This window comes from Anabrus simplex, chromosome 2 (genome assembly GCF_040414725.1).
Source record: "Anabrus simplex isolate iqAnaSimp1 chromosome 2, ASM4041472v1, whole genome shotgun sequence".
In the NCBI taxonomy this organism is placed as follows: Eukaryota; Metazoa; Arthropoda; class Insecta; order Orthoptera; family Tettigoniidae; genus Anabrus; species Anabrus simplex.
In genome coordinates this window covers 425,769,783-425,792,380 of record NC_090266.1, presented here as the reverse complement: position 1 = coordinate 425,792,380, position 22,598 = coordinate 425,769,783, and the positions used below count along the sequence as shown (strand labels likewise).

The 22,598-nt window shown below is 37.8% G+C and overlaps 1 protein-coding gene across 1 annotated transcript in view; it reads left to right on the top strand.

Moving 5' to 3' along the window:
• Pi4KIIalpha (phosphatidylinositol 4-kinase II alpha) overlaps positions 1–22,598 on the top strand; it is a 281,979-nt gene that overhangs the window by 233,871 nt on the left and 25,510 nt on the right. Inside the window, exon 7 of the mRNA XM_067140835.2 lies at positions 10,874–11,013. Coding sequence (XP_066996936.2) covers positions 10,874–11,013 — 140 coding nt within the window. The remainder of the gene's footprint in view (positions 1–10,873; positions 11,014–22,598) is intronic.

Below are 22,598 nucleotides of genomic sequence, written 5' to 3'. Positions count from 1 at the left end.
TATGAGAACTTAAGATTATTAGAAATATAAAAACATTTACATATTTGAAAAGCTTGAACAGACTTATGAAATGTTCATGATTCATTAGAACACTAAACTTCAAGAAGGTTAAGCGCATGTGAAGGTTTATAACATTCACAATTGAGGGTTCCTAGAAAATCACCAAAATTAGAAAACTTGGAAGTACATGATCTTGAGTTCAAAGAAAGCTGCTAAAACAAGTGTCCCTTAGCTGTCCTCATACTTTCACATGAAACAGGAACTTCTTAAAACTCGCCATGAGTGAACAACCGAGGAAAAATAGGTGTCTTAGGTCACTTGCCTAGGGTACTTTTACTGTTAGGATAATTACTCTACTATCAAATCTTGTGCCAACATCATAGTCTTGTTGAAACACCAAATCTCATGAAATCTCTAAACTTAATCTCTCGGGCAGGCATTTAAGTGGCCTAGCTTCTACACTTTAAGCAGTATTTAAATTGGCTAGCAGATTGAGATATTTTAGCTCTTCATAAATTGTTACATATTTCAGGAACTATTGAAGTTGATACTGCACAATTTTCAGGGTGACTTACCAATTATCTAGAATGTCCCTAGGTGTAAATAGTGGATACTTCTAGATGATTCGAAAAGTTGATATATTTGTATTCTGATATTCGTAGCTTTCAGGATATGCTGTTTTAGGGCTGACCATCTTTTCCACAGTTTCAAAGTTCCATTGATTGTGATATTTCATGATTGAAAATTGGTAGACTGAAATTTTGAGTTCATTATTTGGAGAAAGTTTTGAATTTTGAATAATTTTGGAGGCTCTGTATAAATTGTCAGCTGTTCTGTTATCAGTAAAATGCAGGAATCTCATCTACTGGTCCTGTTTAATACATTGACACATTCTACTTCTACACTTTTCCAAGAGGCAAAATATTCTTCTTAGACATAATGTTACTTTCTGCACTATTGGCCTGACTAGCAAAACTGCTTAAACTACTTTCTTCCTCTGCTAACAGAGCACTTTGTTTTGTACCCAGAAGACCATGTGAAGGCCCTACCTTTTTTCACGGTAGTGGTACTTCCCCTGACAAAATTCACCTTCCTCTTCTTGTGTCCGCTGTATCAAAAAGTTTAAATTCATAGGATAGAGAGCAGTCGTGATCAACGTACCTAGAAGTTGACAGTTCGTATTTTGTTTCAACTGAGGCCATAGGACTCCAATGACACATAAAGCGACAAGCTTACAAAATATTTGTTGTGAAATATAGATGGTCAGGAAGATCAGTGCTTCTAGAACTCACTGGTATGCAATTTCCATAAATGCATGACAGATACCTTACAAACACTGCTCTGGCGTAGTACTGTGTGGGCTGTACACATCTATGGTGCACTGCCACAATGGCTACTAACTATACAAATGCACACATAACATAGAACCAGTCTAGGAGATTAAGCAGCATTGGATAGAGCCAACACTTGTGTGGGTAACCACATGCTGTTGACTAGGGAAGGATTGGAAAAGAACGGACTACCCTACCATAAGTAAATGAAGATGTTCCGAGCAAATTGAGTATGCAATTTGGGTCGTGTAGCTGTGGCTTAGTTGGGGGCACTGATTAGATTGTAAATGTTCAGGTGTGGATAAGTTGTTTGGTTTGATTGATCAAATCTTGTTTGTGTAACTTGTGATTTTTTTCATTTTATTTTTTGCTGCCACCATTCAGACATTGGTGATGGTGATTATTGTTATTTTAAGCAGATGTGCAATTATGTAACGATCCCATCTAAACACAAATCAGAGGGGGAAAAAAAGATGAGAACGAGGATATCGACCAAAGAAAGGAAAGGACCACAAAGGGCACGGAAATTAAAGCGTTTGTAGGCTTCGCAAACCTAGCAGTGTTTATCAGAAGAGAACAAGTGAGCCGAGGGAGGTTGAATAGAAAAGAAAAAAGTGACGAGGCTGACACAAGTAAGTGGAAGCAATGCCAGACTCGGTAAGTGACCTGTGGTCGTCAAGCACGCTTCCTAGTTGAAAGCCCCTGGTATTACCCCTTTATTTGCCACCTACAAAAGGTGCCTCCACTCACAGGAAGAATTCAGAGTAATTGAAATGACTTAGAATGAAGCATAATTGTAAACTCAAAAATTTGTTGTGTTGGTTGGAGATTTCCCCATAAAGCTTGTTCCTTAAAATTGTTAAAAATTAACCTTGAATATTGTCAAGTGCTACTGGGACAATGATGATGATGATGATGATGTACCAAGCAAATTGGCTATGCAGTTTGGGTCGTGTAGCTATCTGCTTGTGTTCAGGAGATAGTGGGTTTGAATCTCACTCTCAGAAGTTGCGAAGATGGTTTACCGTTGTTTCCCATTTTCACACCAGGCAAATGATGGGGCTTTACCTTAAGGCCATGGTCACTTCCTTCCCAATTTTAGCCCTTCCTATGTCATTCTTCTTCTTCCTGATACTTTTCTGCTTATGCAGGTCGTTCACGGAGCCTCTTCCAATCTTCTCTTTTTTTCCCATATTCTATCGTTCATCACTGTCTGCCACTGTAGTCTTCTCTGATTTACATCATTCTCCACCTTATCTCTCCATCTTGTTCATAGTCTTCCAGTTGGTCTTCTTCCAGATTCTGTCCATTCCAGAGCTCTTCTTGGTAATCTTTCTTGTCCCATTCTTTTGACTTGGCCAAACCATTTCAGCCTATTTCTCTCCATATTTTCTTTTGGAGGGTTGAACTGTAGCATGTTTCATATGGTTTCATTTCTTATCTTGTCCCTCCTTGTTTTACCCAAGTTCCCTTTTTTTTTAATAAGATGGCGACTACTGTGTGTGAGTCTGTGATATCCGTAGTAGATAATGGTGTAAGATGCAGTGAAAAATGTGGCAAATGCAGAAGAGTAGTTAAAAATGGAATTCTGTGTCGTAAGTGTGATGAATGGTACCATTTTCGTTGTGCAAATATTGTAAATAGGGCTGATATTGAAGAAAGTGAGTGGCTGTGTCCTGAGTGTAAACAAACTGAAAGTGAGGCAGAACAACAAGAAGAGAGACTTACGAAACTATAATTAAGATTTTAGGAGTGCTACAAGAGGACTTATGCGCTCTGAAACATGAAAATGAAAGCTTAAAGGACAGAATAAAGAAACTGGAAGATAAAGAAGACATTGGAGAAGAAAGATCACCGTGGACGGAAGTGACGCGTGGCCATTTTAGGCCTAATGTTAAACATATGGGAGAAACTACGTACAACTTAAAACTGGGAAAAAACTCTTTGCAGTGCCAAAATAGATCTCAGTTATTGCAGCAAGTTCCAGAAGAAGACACACCAAGTTTTCCAAATAATTTTAAATCCAGTGGAGGTAAGCTACAGAAGAAAACCAACCGAAAGTCAAGATCGCCAAAGATTCATCTCTACGCAGACAGTCAAGGGCGGGGTATGGCAGAAGGCATCAAGGATGAGCTGCAGAATCCAGAGACTGAGGTTTTAGGACTAATAAAACCAGGTGCCAAAACTGAAGACGTCCTTTCAAGTTGTGATCCTGTGTTAGAGAAGGACAATTATGTGGTGATTGTGAGTGGTACAAACGACATTGCTGCAAATGAATGTGAGGAATTAATTGGATGGTGTTATGCATCACTTGACCAAGCGCCAAAAGTAGATTTTGAGATATTGACACAAACGCAAAATCCTTTGTATTAATTCACATTTTCTGTTAAATGTGAGGTATTCTATACCAAAATGAAGACAGAAACATAAATTTTCTTCTTAATGTATAAAATTTAGGGATATTTGAAGTATATTGTCGTAATCTGAGATAATGGCGCTTGGTCACTTGATGCTTTATTGCGGTTTCCTTAGTTTTTTGTTTAGCATCACTTGACCAACAAATAAAACTGTCATTTAGTGATCGAATGGACTTTCAAAAATTCAGTGCAGTGTAAAATATGATACTTGTTAACTAATGTTATTCCTTATTTAAGTTCAGGATTAAGTTATACATAACAGAATACAACATGACATAGAAAAACATGAATTTTAGAATATAGTATAGAAATTACACTGGTGTAACATAATGCAGGATTTTAAGAATTTTCGAGTTCAAAATCCATATTTCCACAATCAGACCCATCTATATCATCGTCTATTCCAGGTTCACTAAACAGGTCCTTATAGAAAGGCTTAGCATCGTTGGGAATTCGCTTCATGAGGGAGCGCAGGTCGTTCAGCTTCGCTTCTGAAACTGGTTTTCCATTGGGCCATAACGGAGTGAGTAGACCATGTAGAGCTGATCCATTTTCATTCTGAAGCCGGCGACGAACTTAAATAGATCAATGAAAATTTAAGTACATTTAGTAACTCATTTAACACACCTGAAATTCGTTTACTGCAGTCAAGTGTTGTTGGTTAACTTTTGCTGGAGAGAATGTTGTGGGATCTACACCTTCAGTTGCATGTTTCTTATCAATTGGAACAGCTTCCTCTGTTGTATTATTTTCATCGATTACAAAAAAACATTTTAGGGAAAGCTAGGAAACGTGCATACACATTTTGAATTCCTTATTTACAAGTGTGCCACTCTGCAAACTATATCAACGTGGTTAGATGACTGTAGAATTTCACTGAATGTACCAAAATGTGAAACCATGATCTTTACTCTTTGACGTCCACCTCTCCCACCACCAATCTTCCTAAATGGAACAGCCATCCAATGGACGCCTAACGACAAGGCCGTGAAGTACCTGGGAGTATTCCTTGACCGTCGCTTATCATGGAAATACCATATAAATCAGAAATTAAATCTAAGTTATGCACGACTAAGAAGACTATATCCTCTCCTAAACAGGAAATCTTCCCTCAAATTTGAATGTGGATTACTTCTCTACAAATCACTGCTCCGTCCTTTATTCACCTACGCCTGTCCAGTCTGGGGAGGGGCGGCTCGAACCACTATCAGACGCCTGCAATCATTCCAAAACAAAGTTCTCCGTATCATCACCAACGCTCCTTGGTACGTCCGAAACAAACAGTTACATCGTGAACTTCAGTTAGACACTTTGGAACACGTGATTTCAATGCACGCCAAGACGTTCTTCAAGAAACTCCAAAATGTGCCTGGTGCTGTGTTCTTCGCCCTTGGAAAACGATCCACACTTCCACGACGGATTAAAAGTAGACTTCCTCAAGATCTTTTACTTTCGCCAAGAGAAGAATCTGAACATGAACAGTGAATGTTTGTGTTTATCAAAAATAAAATACATCAACGTGAACGAATTTCCGGGAATCCACATTTAGCATCATACGACCAAGTGACTGCACGCGTGTCGTGTGGTCATTTGATGCGTAATTCAGACTCAGAAATGGTGGTTGGTCACTTGATGCAAAACTTCAATTTAATGATTGTGAGGTTGGCGTTTGGTCAAAATGCATTTCCTGCGAAATCATATTGAGAATAAAAGTCCGAACCATAACCTATGTAAAGTTTACACCTTTCGCTACCAGATGGTGCAATAATCTAAAAAAATCGATTTTGGCGCTTGGTCAGTTGATGCATAACACCATCCAATTACGACTCTCAGAGGTAAGATTTCTAAACTACCTGACTCAAAAGTAGTTGTAGTAAATGTGCCACCCAGGTTTGACCTTTTAGAGGACTCATGTGTGAACAAAGCTGTACATGATGTAAATATAAAAATCAAGAGATTAAGTGAGAGTTTTAGAAATGTCCATGTAGTAGATACTTTAGGTCTTGGCAGGCAAATGTTCACTAGACATGGGTTACATCTAAATGGTAATGGAAAAGCAACTCTCTGTAGAAAAATTGCTACAATTATCAACAGAGATTTGCAAACTAATCTGTACTTAAGAAAACCCATACCACTAAACTGGCACATACAGGGAAACTTGCCAGAAAACCCAGACCCTTAAATCAAGATCTATGTTCAAGGATCTGGGTTCCAGGGAAGTTCTCAACTCATGAGTCAAACGTTACCCAATTGCAACAGTCAAGTTTTAGGGAGGAAGGAGGTCTGAGATTGCTCTTGGTAAACTGTCAGAGTGTAGTAAATAAACAATTAAAATTTGGTACATTGATGGAATCTTATGAGACTGATGTGGTGATAGGAGTGGAATCGTGGTTGAGAGAAGGGGTGGGTAATACAGAAGTATTTCCAGAAGGGTATACAGTCTATCGTAGAGACCGAGGAGATAAAAAGGGAGGAGGGGTATTTATTCTGGTGAAGGAAACTTATTGTTCGCATGAATGGTTTACTGATGAAAGGGATGAAATATTAGGGATAAAATTAGTTTGTGATAATATGAAGGAGGTGGGAATTATAGGAACATATAGGCCTGGAAGAGAGGAAAGAGACATGGAAATATTTGAGAAAATAATAGATTATACTCAAAAAAACAATAATGATACAGTAATAATTGGGGGAGATCTAAACTTGCCTGAAGTTGAATGGAATGGAGCTGCAAGTGAAGCCCATGAACAGAAACTGGCAAATAAGTTAATTTGGGAGGGAGGATTTACACAAGTAGTACAAGAACCAACTCGTCTCAATAACTTACTAGATGTATTCTTGATTAAACCATGGGAAATTGTTGATAAAACTGAGGTAATTGAAGGAATAGGTGACCATAAGGCTGTAATAATGGATGTAGGACTGGTACCAAAAAGGCTTAATAAGAGGGTCACACAAGACAAGAAATTGTACAGAAAAACTAAAGTTGATGAATTTGGGACTTACCTTAAATCACAATTCAGTTGTTGGATAAGTGAAGGGAGTAATGTGGACACACTTTGGGCTAAATTCAAAGGAATCATTTGGGAAGGAGAGAAGAGATTTGTACCTGTTAAGAAGGGTAAAATGACCTCAGACCCTGTTTATTACACAAGGGAAATAAGAAAATTAAAAAGAAAATGTAGAATAGTAAACAGGAAAATCAAAGAAGGTAGGGAGAGTAGAGAAACTAGAAAACAGCTAATGAGGGAACTGAATAGAGTGAAAAAGGAAGCAAAAGAGAATTATATGAATGACATTCTTCAAGAGGGTAATGACCACAAAGGGAAATGGAAAAAGCTGTATTCATATATTAGGAATCAAAAAGGAAAAGGAATCCAAATTCCTACAATGGTGGGAGAAGGGGGTGAAAACAGATACTGAGAAAGCAAACCTCTTTAGTAGGGAATTCCGAGATTCAGTAGAAGATTGTCAGGACTTGGAAACCTTAACAGAAGATAGAGAGGGAGAGACACAGAGGGAAACAAGAAGCTTCTCATTCACAAATGAAGATATTTTCAGAGAAATCCAACTGCTTCAACAAGGAAAAGCAGCAGGAAGTAATCAAATTACTGGGGAGGTATTAAAGACAATGGGGTGGTATATAGTGCCTTAATAAAAATTTCTCTTTGACTATGTCATAAATAATAGTGTGATACCAAAGGAATGGAAAGAATCTATAATAATACCAATTTATAAAGGAAAGGGTGATAAAAGGAAACCAGAGAACTACAGACCAATCAGCCTGACCAGTATAGTTTGTAAAATACTGGAGAGTTTAATAGCAAAGTACATCAGAGGGATATGTGATGATAAAAATTGGTTCATGAGGAGCCAGTATGGATTTAGAAAGAAATTTTCTTGCGAGGCACAACTGGTGGGATTTCAGCAGGACATATCAGATCAGTTAGATTCAGGAGGCCAGTTAGATTGCATAGCCATAGATCTTTCCAAAGCCTTTGATAGAGTGGAACATGGAATATTATTAAAGAAATTGGAGGGAATAGGATTGGATGTAAGGGTTATACGTTGGATAAGAACATTTCTAAATTCAAGGGTTCAGAAAGTCAAAGTTGGAAATAATATATCCCAGGAAGAGAAAGTCTGGAAGGGAATTGCACAGGGTAGTATAATCGGTCCGTTACTTTTCTTAATATACGCAAATGATTTAGGGAACAATATAACATCGAAGATAAGATTGTATGCAGATGACATAATTGTTTATAGGGAAATAAATAACATTGAGGATTGTTCAGAATTACAAAGGGACCTTGACAGTATCCAAGAATGGGTTGAAGAAAATATGAAGATTAATGGAGGCAAATCAACTGTTACAACATTTACAAACAGGAGCTTTAAAACTGAATTTGAATATACTTTGGATGAGGTAGTTATCCCAAAAGATGGTAAGTGCAAATACTTAGGTGTGAGATTTGAAAGTAATTTGCACTGGAAGGGTCATGTTGATGACATTGTTGGGAAAGCATACAGATCGTTACATGTCATAATGAGACTACTTAAAGGATGCAACAAAGAATTAAAAGAAAAAAGTTACTTAAATATGCTTCGTCCATTATTGGAATATGCAAACAGTGTTTGGGATCCTCACCAAGAATACCTAATAAAAGAACTAGATGGTGTGCAAAGGAAAGCAGCAAGGTTTGTAACAGGGGATTTCAGGAGAAAGAGTAGTGTATCAGAAATGTTAAAGGAACTTGGGTGGGAAACTTTAAGTAAGAGAAGGGAGAAAACTAGACTTATAGGATTATATAGAGCCTATACAGGAGAAGCAGCATGGGGAGATATCCGTGAGAGGCTTCAGTTGGAAAATAATTATATTGGTAGAACTGACCACAAGTACAAAATTAGAAGGAATTTTAGCAGAAGCGATTGGGGTAAATTGTCTTTCATTGGGAAGGGCGTGAAGGAGTGGAACAGTTTACCAGGGGTAGTGTTTGATCCTTTTCCAAAATCTGTACAGATATTCAGAAGAGAATAAATAACAACAGAGATAATAAATTAAATGTTAGAGGGCATTTGACCAGTGCAGGATATTGTAAATAATAAATGTGTGTGATTAAATTAATTCCATCCCCTGGTCTAAGGAGTTTGGACAGCCCAAGTAGGGGACTGCCTGTAGGGGTGAAGTACAGTGGGGACTTCGAGGGCCCTGGGACCGCTACGGTAGCTGTGAAGGCCCTTCAGGAACTCTGAAAAGTGGTGGCAAAAGGGGCTCTGGTTAAGACGCAGCACGTCGTTATGCTACTTAGGTTCCAAAATGGGTAAAATATAAATATGTAAATAAATTCAGTGTTAATTTTAATCTTATACCAGTTGTATAGTATTATTAGAAGTAATTTCACATACCGTACTGTATATGAGTTGACTATGTTTGTAAGATGATATAAGTAGAATTTTGTAAACAATATAAATTTATTAAGGATGATGTGTGTGTTTAATAGAAAAAATTATTAGCGTAAATTGTATAATAATGTATTCTAGGAAAATTTTCTTTGTCTCCTGTTAATTTAAAATTTAGTGCTTGACAATAATGTATTTTAGTGTACCATTTGCCACCGAGGTAGACACCTCATTTGCAAATAAAGAGATTTTGATTTGATTTTGATTTGATTTGAAAGCGCATGTCTGTCTCTTGTAATCTTATTCAGATTTTTTTTTTTTGTCCAAGTCCAACATTCTGATCCATAGGTCAATATTGGCAAATAATATGATTTATATATCATGTATTTTGCTGTGGTAGGTACTTTCCAACATGTACAGTAATTATGTCTGATACACAGTAATAAAATTTTGAGCAATTTCCTATCCTCTCTGAAATTTCTTCCTTGATTTTTCCTTTCCCAGTTAGCTTACTTCCTAGGTAATTAAAAGCATCTACTTCTTTAAGAATGTTTCCATTACATCTATCATCCTTCATTCTTTTGTTTTCTGTACTGATTTTCATTACCTCATGTTTTGTTAAACTTATTTCCATGCCTGCTTCTTCACTTGCCCTCTGCAGGTATTTAGTTGCTCTTCCAATTTTTGTTCATTTTCTTCCCATATCATTACATCATCTGCATGTGCTATGACTTTCATATCATTTGCTGTTGACCCTTGGCAAACTTTCCTCATAATGTTGTCCATCACTATATTAAAGAGCACTCACTGGTGAAAGTACACTTCCTTGTCGAACTCCTCTGTCTGTTCTAAACCACTCTGATTTTTTGCCATCTATTATAACACAGTTCAGACATTTGTTATACATGTTTCTAATTCTGAATTGCATTTCTCTTGACGGTTCCATTCTATTCAGCCCTTGCCATATCTCTTCTCTTCTAACCGTGTCATAAGCCTTTTGTATATCTATGAATGCAACTGCGATGTCTTTCCTAAATTCCCATTTCTTTTCTACTACTTGTATAGCTGTAAATATGGCATCAATAGTTGATCTTCCAGGTCTAAATCCTTGTTGTTCTTCTCTTAATTGTGAATCTGTCTTGTTCTTGATTTTTTTATAAGATTATCCTTTCATAAATCTTCATGCAATAACACAGTAATGCTATTCCTCTGTAGTTCTCACAGAGTGCTTTATTGCCTTTTTTTTTAAAATAGGTACAATAATTGCCTTTGTCCAATCATCAGGAATCCCTTAACGCTGTTAAACCAGTTTGTGTCAGTACACCGTAAAAAAATGTAGCAAAAATGAGTAGTCGTAGATGTGTTGGTAGCATTCATAGTGTTTATTTACTATGATTCATATTATCTCCGAGGCTGATATTTATTTGGTAACTAATTTTATGTTGGCTCCAATAAGTTCATAAAATGAATTGCTTATTGTGGTATTGTGCCATGAAGGAAATGGTTGAGTGACATTGTCTCTGGCTTCTCGCCAAACCGGCTGTGGTTTAAATCCTGGCCAATGTATGTGGTAATTTTGAAATGAAAAGTCACGTCCCTGTGGTTCAAATTTCACCTAAAACTGGAGTTCTCATTGCCATGATCATGATATCAGGTCACATAATACTACAAGCATGCTTGTGTTTGGTATTACTAAATATAATGAATCTTTTCCTCATTCCACAGCAAGACAAAGGCTTTGATCGCCACTTGTTCGAAAGACAGATGAGTGTAATGAGGGGGCAGATCTTGAACTTAACTCAGGCCCTCAAGGATGGTAAAAGTCCTGTACAGCTTGTCCAGATGCCTGCAGTAATTGTAGAGAGGTAAGTGATTTTTAATTATGTATCCTTATTGTTGTGAATTTTAGAATGGGACGTACTATAATTGACATTGTGAAACCAGTATTTTATTTTAATGAAATCCTAATTACAGGATAATTTTCATGTTGTAAGATGTAGTAAGGGGAATGATTTTAAAGCAGTGCGTCTGCTGTTTAAACTAGAATCTGTGGAGTGAAGACGAATGCAGTTCGGGAAAATGGTCATCTGTTACAATGATCAGTGTATTGCTCAAGGCTAAAATTGCTGTCCCAACAGAAAAATCAGTAGTTGCATGTCCTCACTCCTCTTGTGCTGCTTCTGAACTTACCCCTATTTGAAATATTATTATTTGGAATTATTCTACTGCCTCTTCTGTTTTATCACTCAGTTATCTGCAAAAATTATCTCAAGCTACTAGTATCTAAAGTCCTCAGCCCAGAAGTTGGTTGGCTCCCCAACAGTCCCACCATTGGCCATCATACAGGGTATAATGTTCGGCTCCATGGCTAAATGGTTAGCATGCCGGGGGTCCCGGGTTCGATTCCGGCCGGGTTGGTGATTTTAACCTTCATTGGTTAATTCTGGTGGCTCAGGAGCTGGGTGTGTGTGCCGTCTTCATCATTAGAATTTATCATAGGTAGGACCCCATCCTCATAGACGTGCAGGTCACCTATACGGCAGCAACGGACATGGGTCCAGAAAGGCTTTGTTTCCACAATTTTCTACAATTCTACATAGTACATTAATCATGGAAAACACACACAAACAGAATGTACCAGCATACCACATGAAACGCTTTCTTACGTGAAATGTTTCTACATGTGAGGAATGGTCGTGAACGTTTGGCCGTACCTTATTGTTATACACTGTAAATGGCCTCCTCTGTTCCGGTTAGGGCCGTTTTCTCCAAATGAGTTTAAACTAGGTTTAATTTAATCTGGTTTAAGTCTGAGTTTAAACTAACATTCATTTCACTCACATTGGTTTAAACTTGGTTCAAAGTTAAACCTTCTATATAGTAGGTTTAAACTGCTGTTTATATTCAGCCTTATTGACATTTTATTAACGCATCTGCGATTTTTCTAGTAGAATGGTTAGTTTTGACTACCAGTACTGCAGTACTTAAATAGAAAACATACTAAAATTAGAACGTAGTATTAGCATTAGAAAAATGGAAAAATTTATTGAAGTCTTTGATTAAATAGGAAATAATTCTGATGTGCAACTGAGGATAAGAAGCTGCACTCCAACAAATGTTGACAAATCTGGAAAATCGGATGCAAGGGAGTTTTTTGATGGTTATAATTCATAAGCGAACAGCAGGGATTGTCTTGTATCAAGGAAGGATTCATTTAAAACATGAACTGTACGAAATAATGCTATTTCGCTAGAAGCAATGATTCTGGTTACTTTAAGATATTATAGAGCAGGCATTTTTCTCATTAACAACGGGGACCACAGGCCTTAAATTCCACTCTCCTTGCAATATTAAATAAAATACTGTTAATGGCATGAATACTGTAATGTGAAGCATAAAAATATTCGTACATAAGTGGTGTAATACGTCCACTCTCCGTGTGGTGTCTGATGGCTGTTGTCGTTAAAGTGTTAGGTCAGCATCGTCCGAAACCGAAATAGGCAGTTTGAATCCAGGTGGTCGAAAATATATTTTCCATCAGAATATTGGCCAGCACGGTAGGAGAGGTGGTGGTATACAATTCCTAATGGCTAGATTGCGTGCCAAAAGCCTGGATTCAATCCTGAACCTCTCTGCCGTGTTTATATGGAGTGGGGGTATTGACGCTGGTGATGGTGATTCGTCCATCGGATGGCGATGCTAAGCCCTGAGTAGAGCCCTTGGTGCTATTCGGATAGCAGTAGGCTATGTCGACACCGGGTTTACCCTCCCCATTCCTAATAATAATACTGTTTCTACGTCGCACTAACTACTTTTGACCGTTTTCAGAGACACCGAGGTGCTGGGATTTTGTCCTGCTTGGGTTCTTTTACATGCCAATAAATCTACCGACACGAGGCTCAAGTATTTGAGCCCCTTCAAATACCACCGCACTCAGTCAGGATTGAACCTACCAAGTTGGGTTCGGAAGGCCAGCGCTTCAACCGTCTGAGCCACTCAGTCCCCTTCATACTATCATATATATGGTACTTCGATAAATATTTATGGGATCAGAAAAATAATAAACTGTTCATGCTTGCTAGTAAACTAGTTTGTTCGTTTGTAATCTGTTTACCCTCCAGGGTCGGTTTCTCCCTCAGACTCAGCGAGGGATCCCACCTCTACCGCCTCAAGGGCAGTGTCCTGGAGCTCCCGACTCTGGGTCGGAGGATACAACTGGGGAGGATGACCAGTACCTTGCCCAGGGGGCCTCTCCTGCTATGCTGAACAGGGGCCTTGTGGGGGGGATGGGAAGTTTGGAAGGGATAGACAAGGAAGAGGGAAGGAAGCAGCCGTGGCCTTATGTTAGGTACCATACCGGCATTTGTCTGGAGGAGAAGTGGGAAAACACAGAAAACCACTTCCGGGATGGCTGAGGAGGGAATCGAACCCCCCTCTACTCACTTGACCTCCCGAGGCTGAGTGGACCCGTTCCAGCCCTCGTACCACTTTTCAAATTTCGTGGCAGAGCCGAGAATAGAACCCACGGGTGACTGCTAATTACACTAACCACTACACCACAGAGGCGATAGTAAGCTAATAATAAAATAAATTATAGTTAAGAATGTTTCATTCTAACTATTGCCAGCATACCAGCAATAGAAATATTAACGCTATAGGAAGAAGAGTATTATGCATACAGTACTACATACCGCGAACTAGGTTATGTTATGAACGAGTATAGAATCAAGTAATACATCCTCACTGGTCTGTCTGCTGGATCAGAGGTTGCAGGGTTGATCTCAGCTGAGGGCGATGGATTTTTGTTTACTTGAAATTCACATAAATGTTGATTTTCTGAGGAAAGGAATATTGCTAAAAGACCAGGATTTTAATATTTCAAAGTTCCTGTGTGCTCCGTAAAACAACACAGATATCAAAAAACATGTATTAGACCCACAATACTTGTTTACGGTAAAGCATATTAGGAAATAATAAGAAATAAAAGTGCTCTCCAAGAAATTGTAGACAACAATGGGTAAAATTATACGACGCAATACTTCGCACAAATGTAAACTATTTATTTATAAGTAGAGCTAATATCCCGCTAAATTTCTACTTTATTCACTACGTACAATAGCATTAATTCACTACAAACGGCTGATATTAATACAAAAATGTCGGTCAATGAATTACTTGGCTCTGATTGGCCAGATCCAATCAACCATGCCTTCGACTATTCTTTCAGTGCAGCCATCGCTAGCGCAGACTTGACATCATTAGTCTAAATGGGCGAGCTGTCGTTTAAACTAAACGAGTGTCAGAAATTTGTGGAGAAAATAGACGCAGGTTTAAACTGGGTACTAAAGTTAAACGGGTTTAATTTATACCAGGTTTAACTTGATTTGGAGAAAATGGCCCTTAGCTTAATATTGATGTTGTTCTCACATTTTAGGTAGACCCTTGGGATAAAGAGTTTGACTAGTTGCTTCAGCAACTAGTGTTACCCATTATCGTCTGGAATTGCTAATATTTTGGTTACCGGACTTGATCTTTCTCCAAATATCTTCCATTTGATTAACCAGTCATAATTTGTTCAGTTTCTTTGTGCCATACATTTCACTACCAATGTTATTTATTCTGGAATATTTCTACACCCTGTGTATTTCTTAAACTGTATTTTCTACTGTCCTTGCTTAGATAATTCATATGTATTTTCTAATTTGAGAAGGAACTCATTGCCTGAGGAAGTTAGGAATTCATTATACAGAATGTTTCAAAAAAGACTACACATATTACAAAGTATTATTTTGTCAAAACTATTGACCGCTGCGCTACGGCTCGGTTATTGGAGGAACGAATACATTGTCTAGTTTATGTTCATTTTCGCCAGATGTTGGTTGTCTTCTGTTTTGTTTGGTTACCGACAAAAGTTTCACTTCGATGTAAAATGGCTACTCTGCGGCAGAAATCATTTTGTGTTCTCGAGTTTGCAAAGTGTAATTCCGTTTTCACAATACAAGGACATTTCAGGTTGAGGTACCAAATTGATCCTCTGAATGGATGGGACATTCGCAGATGGTATCGACAGTTTGTAGACACAGGAATTGTATGTAAAAGAAAGAGTCCAGACTGCCCTCATGTTTCTGAAGAAAATGTTGCACAAATTCAAACTGCTTTCCAATGTAGTCCTACAAAATCAACTCGTGTCAGTCTGGAATTAGAACTGCCTACAACAACAATTTGGTATGTTTTGAGAAGTCGGTTGGTTGTGAAGCCATACAATTTTACAGCTGTTACAGGCTTTGCATCCTGATGACAGACGCAAATGTGTGACATTTTGTGACTAGATTCATAATGCATAATTCATAATGATAACTCTTTCACAAAACGCATCTTGTTCAGAGATGACAATATAACAAAACTTGTGTCAGAAATGGTCCATCTTGTCAGTACTATACTATGTAATGTTTACATTACATTTTTTAGGAGAGGAACTATTTTCAGACTTAAGGTGAATTCTTAGTAGATCCGAGAGAATCGCTGGACAGGTGGAAGGAATATTTTGAAAATCTTTTCAAACGTGAAAGGAAATCTTTCTGGCGACATCAAGAATATCCAAGCTCATTGTGTGGAGGACAATGATGTTGGTGAAATTACGCTTGAGGAAGTGAAAAGGATGGTAAATAAACTCCACTATCATAAAGCAGCAGTAACATTCGAAAGTAGACTTGAAATGGTGAAATATATTGGGAAGGCAGAAATGAAATGGCTTTGTAGTGTAGAGGGGCTGTCAGGATCAGATTTTCAGTATGGTCCAGGTAATGGAAAAATGCTTATGAGGGGATAGACAATTACGTTTCATAAATCTAAAGAAGGCATATTCTCAATATTAGTAGGGCATTCTTTTGACCGATTCTTGTTAGAAACCAGAAATACATGTTCTTTGTGTTGTTCACTTCCTTGAACTTGGTTATGTACTCATTGTAAATGTAGAACTGTGGGAGTGTGTTGAAGAGAAATTGGCAGGATTGATTGTAGTTTGTAAAAGCATGGAGAATGAAACCTTGCATGAACGTATAAACTGTGTTTACTCGTGTAGATGACATCCTGTTGTTATTATTGTTGGTATAAGGATCAGTGACACGGGTAGTGTGAGAGTGTCTAATCCAACATTTAATTTGGTGATCCTGACGTGATGAGTATAACTGTACGTGCCACAATGGAGAATTTGTGTAAGAAACAGAAACCTGTGAGGATATCATTCACATAAACTTCTCGACTTTTACTGGATGAGCTAAATAAAGATGTGATAAATGACGATGATGGTAGGTTAATGTCAGTCAAATTGGAACGGTTATTTCAAGAACTTTTGCTGTTTGATGAGTAGATACTGAACTTGGATTTGCAGGAAGAAGGGAGTGATAAGAAAAATGAAGATGAGTATACCAACATTGAAGAATATAGGGATAAACTGGACACTGTGAGATTCAAAATAGAAGCACACACTCAGGAGTTAGGTGTAACCCAAGGAAATGACAGGTTTGAAATTGCATGTTCTGTTGAGTCACATAAAAAAAATGAAATTACCAAAAATAGATTTGGTTAAATTTAGCGGTGACATAAAGGACTGGCTTTCCTTTTGGAGTCGGTTCCATAGAAACCATGAAGATAAAGACATAGCAGCGGAAGACAAATTCCAGTACCTGATCCAGGCAACAGTTCCAGGAATAAGAGCACGAGAAATCGACAGCTATCCACCGACTGCAGAAAACTATCAGAAGGCAGTGGATGGACTGACTGAAAGGTTTGGTAACAAGGAGTTGCTGGCAAAGTTCTACATCAGGGAGCTCCTAGGTTTTTTCATTAAAAATGCCACCAGTGTGAAAGGTAAGGGATATACTTTACAATTGTACGATAAACTTCTGGAATCCATTGAAGGACTTTTGACAAGCATGCGGCAATTTTATTTCCACTTGTTGAATCAAGCATTCCAAGGGAGCTTTTGAGAATCTAGATGAGTAGTAGTTCAAATGTGACTCAGGCAAGTGATTACAGTGAAGATGTTGCTAGAATTTCTAAAGGCTGAGGTACAAGGGGAGGAGAGGATAATGTTAGCTAAAACTGGGTTTAAATTGACTCATAGATCAGGTAAAACATCTGATGAAAGCAAAGAAGCAGAGGATGAAGGTGTACCTACTGCATATAATCTGTTGACTGGCAAAAAACAGACTAAGCGATCAAATGTTTGTGTGTTTTGTGAGAAGTTTCATGAGAGTAAGGAGTGTTTTAAAGCACAAAGGATGTGTCTTAGGGAAAAGACGGACATGTTAAAATCGAAACAGGCTTGTTTCACATGTTTAAAATCCAGACACAGATATGTACGGTGTAATGCTCACCGAAATGTTTGATCTGTGGGGAAAAAACATTATCGGATAATGTGTTCTGATCTGGCTAGAAATAACGAAAAATCAGTATTGTCAAAAGAGAATAGGAGGGAAAACACGAGTGTCATTGGAGCAAACCACTGTTCTCCAGATGTCCTGCTGCAGACTCTAATGGTAGTTATCACAGCTAAGGGTTTTCATCGTGTGGTAAGGGGATAATAGATACTGGATCTCAGCTTTCCTATATTCTAAAGAAGACTGCTCTGGAAATGGCTTGTTGTTGTGTTGGACCTGAAAATCTGATCCAAGTTTCTTTGGGGGAATCTCGTCACAAAGACAAGTACACAAGAGATATAGAGTATCACTTCAGAATATGGCAGGAAATTATTCATGTGAGATTGAAGCATTAGATCAAGTTTCTATATGTGGTTCAATGCCTCGCATTAATCAAAGTGCTTGTCTGCAAGAATTAAAGGAGAAAGGCATTGTAGTCTCCGACACTGGAGCTGGTCTTCCTACTATTGAAATTTTAATTGGAACTGATTATGCAGGAAGCTTGTTCACGGGAAATATTGGAGGACTACAGTGTGGCTTAGTGGCACAAGAAACTCATCTTGGCTGGATGATACTGGATTCATCGCGAAATACAGGGCATGGTAACACGGCTAACCTGGTAACATCCTTACTAACACATAGTGAAGATCTGGCAAGACTCTGGAAGTTAGATGTGCTCGGGATTACAGATCCAGCAGACAGGAAAAACATAGAGGAGGTGGAGTTAACAGTTCCGAATCACTTCAATAGGACAGTCGCTGTTAACGAAGATTGTAGATATGATGTCTGCCCACCCTGATGTGAAAGAAGAGAGGATTTTGAAAATAACAGAATGCTGGCAGAGAAAAGACTTGCATCGATGACTTCAAAACTCGTCTCCAAGAACAGATACGAAGAATATCATTCAGTACTACAAGACTGGCTACAAGAAAGTATCATTGAAGAAGTTGATGAAGACATAGGAAAGAAGCAGGGATACGTTACGCCTCATCGTGGAGTTTTCAAGAGTGATTCAGATCTGTGGGGAAAAAACATTATCGGATAATGTGTTCTGATCTGGCTAGAAAAAAACTCTAATAAGAAGTTCTAACTTTCTTTTCAATGAACAAGAACAACAAAAACTTTTTAACATGAACCCTAGTATTCCGACAGCCAGAGCCTTACCAAAGATTCATAAGAAGGACATTCCAATACGCCCTATCATAAACTGTAGAAACAGCCCCACCTATAAAGTATCAAAATTCATTCACGGCTTTCTAAAAAAACATTACGTATTCAATAATAAACATCCTTTAAAAAATTCATTCACTTTTTGCGAAATTTTTAGCAAGTTTAAGCTGCGACCCAATCACTCAATGTGCTCCTATGACGTCGTAAATATGTACCCAAACATCCCTACCAAAGAAACTGTAAGAATCATCAGTGATAATATCAATAAACACAGCGGCCTTAGTAAGATGGAAATTGAAGAATTCATGAAGATATTAAATTTTGTCTTAAGCAACAACTTTTTCTCTTTCAATGGAAAGTTTTACCAACAAAAAGGCTTAGCGATGGGCGACCCTCTTTCTGGCATCTTAGCAGACATTTATATGGACACAATAGAACACACAAAAATTATAACACAAATAAAAGGCGTATGTTTATGGCTGAGATTTGTAGACGATACTTTCATAATTTTTGACCAAAATGTCACTAATAGTGATGTGATCTTGGAGTCCCTAAATAAAATTGACCCCAATGTTAAGTTTACTAAAGAGGATGAGGTTAGGAACTCATTAAACTTTTTGGACTTAACTATTACACGTGGACATAATACCTTCGATTTTCGAATATACAGGAAACCTACACACTCTCCCTTAACTATTATGAATTCATCCCTACACCCCAAGTCCCAAAAACAAGCCTCTTTCTATAATTTAATTTATAGAGCTTTAAAAATTCCTCTTTCTCCCAACAATTTAAAAATTGAACTGAAGTACATAAGGAATCTTCCTCAACTCAACGGGTTTAAAATAGATATGGTCAACCGTTTGATTAATAAAATCAAAATTAAATTGTCCACTAACCTCCTCCCAGAAAAACCTAAAAAAAACTAGTTACGCCACATTTACATATAACAACCCAGCCGTCCATCAGATCGCAAATACTTTAAAGAAGCACAATATCAGTATAGCCTTCAGGACAGTTAACACCAATCGAAACATATTTTTTAACCACAACAAGGTCAATCACAATAGCAACCATTACTCAAGGTCCGGCATATATAAACTAACATGTACACAAGGTGATTTTTCTTATATCGGACAGACTGGCCGGAGCTTTAACACGAGATATCTGGAACATTATAACGCTCAAAAACACAATAAGTACTCAGCGATGAGCCAACATATGAGAGAAACGGGCCATCACTTTACATCCATAGAGAAAGATCTTACCATCATTAGAAGCATAGGTAAAGGAAAATTAATGAATGAACTGGAAAATCTACACATCTTTTTAGACCAAACCTACAATAAAAATAAAAATCTCAACGACGTCAATGAAATTAAAAATCCTTTGTACGAATTAACACCTAGATTAATTAATATCGCGAATTCAGATCAAAACAAAATCCCTCAATTATTTAAATCTCCACACTCATATGCTTCATCCACCATGCCAAAAGTTAAACCCGCCCATATCGCTTCTAGAAATTCCCCTCCAGCAACAGCACACACGCCCATAGACCAGCCTACCCCCACTCTCCCTCCATGCCCCGCCCCTCCATTACCGCACCAGTACAACACCAGGAGTAGAAATGGTGATAAGACAGGTGCTGCCGGAACAGACAGGTCCATCTAGTATTAATTGAACAAGTAAGTCATTTTACAGTTAAGAGGTGTTAATTTAATACATTTTATCATAACGCGTGCTCTAAATTCTTAATTCAAAATTATTTTTCTACTTCATTACAGATATTCTTAAGATCCCTCCCAAAGACCAAGCAACACATCAACGGGAACAATTTTCACACAAGATTGTATCAAGTGTCTAGGATGTTTCTTCTCAATTAAGCAGCAGCCTAAAACTATGAAACAGCTTAATATTGTACTCTTGTCAATTCCTTGACGTTACATGAGACCCAAAGTCAAGACGCTAACAGTTTCATTCACAACGTACTTGACCAGTCTACCTACAACAATCGGCTTTTTAAATCTCCACTTGTGCATGACAACACATTTAAATATTAGTTACGTCAAGAACATGAAAATGAAAACCGTGGGTCAAATAAGCCCCAGTTTTAATATCACCCTTTCTCAAGACTTATGATTTTTAAAAAAAGATCCGTTTCATTTTATTTTTATTTTTGAACATTTTAAGTTAACCAGAATAGAACTGCCAAGTTAAAACACATTTAATTTAAATTTATATTTTCAATCTTGACCAACCTACAAGCAACAATCAGTTCAAATCTCCACTTATTGTTGACGACACATCCTGTCACCAGACACGGTACGTCAAGAACTTAATATGATATAGGGGTCACATAAACCCCGATATGTAATCCTCTTTACCGAAAAGAAGATCCATTTTAGTTTTGGACATTTTTCATATTAGATAGATTAGGACCAAAAAACTTAACTGTATTAACTTATGTTACCCATCTTAAGAGTTCGTTAATGTTTGTATATATTGTATATAATGTATATATTGTACATAGTGTATATATTGGTATGTTTATATTGGTTAAAAAGGTCCCAAACCTTGACCTAAAGGTTGTTTACAGGCTGAAGATGCCCAAAATAATGGGTGAAACATGTACCTGACCAAATAAGTCTACATAAAATCATGTAGATAATAACCACATTAAACGTGGAAAGTATTGAATTAGGTGGTTTTTTTATTAAATTATCCTTGATATCTATGCCTGATTCAACTATGACGTGCAGACCAGTGTTTGATGCTTCCAGTAAACACGGAGGAAAGCTAGCCCTAAATGACTGTTTGGAGAAAGACCCTAACTTGCTGGAACTTCTGTCATCCATCGTGCTGCAATTTCAAGAAAAGGAAATAGTAGTGTCGGATATCAAGAAGGCCTTCCTGCACATCTCGGTGAATGAAGTGGATCATGATATCTGAAATTATTTTGATGGGATGGTGACGCGACCAGGAAGATTAAGATTGTTTGCCACTGTCACATATTTGGTGTAAATTGCAGCCCGTTCATGCTCAGAGCTGTTATAGAGCATCATCTTAATTGTCCTTCTGGGTACCGTGAAGCTGCAGAAAAGCTCAAGCATTTGTTTTATTTGGACAACTGTGTTACTTCAGTCAGTACAGAAGAAGAATTAAACAGTTTTATTCAGGAGGCTTCTCTTTTGGTGGCCATGGCAAAGTTTCAGTTAAGAGGTTGGGCGAGTACTGCACTAAATAAAAGCGATGCGATCCCAGAAACCATACTGGTACTCTGATTACTGTGGATACTGATTACTATGGACAACTGATAGCCTGTCTTGTGTAGGGAAAGTACAAAATATAGTAACATCTGTAACAAGAAGAAAGAGTTTGTCTGTCTGTCGGGCAGTATTAGATCCTGTAGGACATACGTGTCCTGTCACTGTTGTACCAAAAAAACTATTGCAGGAAAGTTGGAAAGAGAAAGCAAGTTGGGATGCTGAGGTCTCAGAAGATCTGCAAAGAAACTTTGAAAGATGGTTGTAAAAATTGCATTGTTTGGCTGATGTTGAAATTCCTAGACGACTTACTTCGAGCAGTGATCAAACATCATACACTTTACATGTCTTCTGTGATGCTAGTGCTTCAGCCTATGCTGCTGTTGTATTTTTAAGATGTGAAAGTAATTGTGGGACGACAGTGCAGTTGTTACTAGGTAAGTCACAAGTTGCACTGACGAAGAAAGTAACTATGCCTAGACTAGAACTGTTATCTTGCTGCATTGGTGTCAGACTACTAGTCGCTCTCAAGAACAGTTTAGATGTCATCGAGACCCCTCAATATTGTTGGACTGATGAAATGAAATGGCGTAT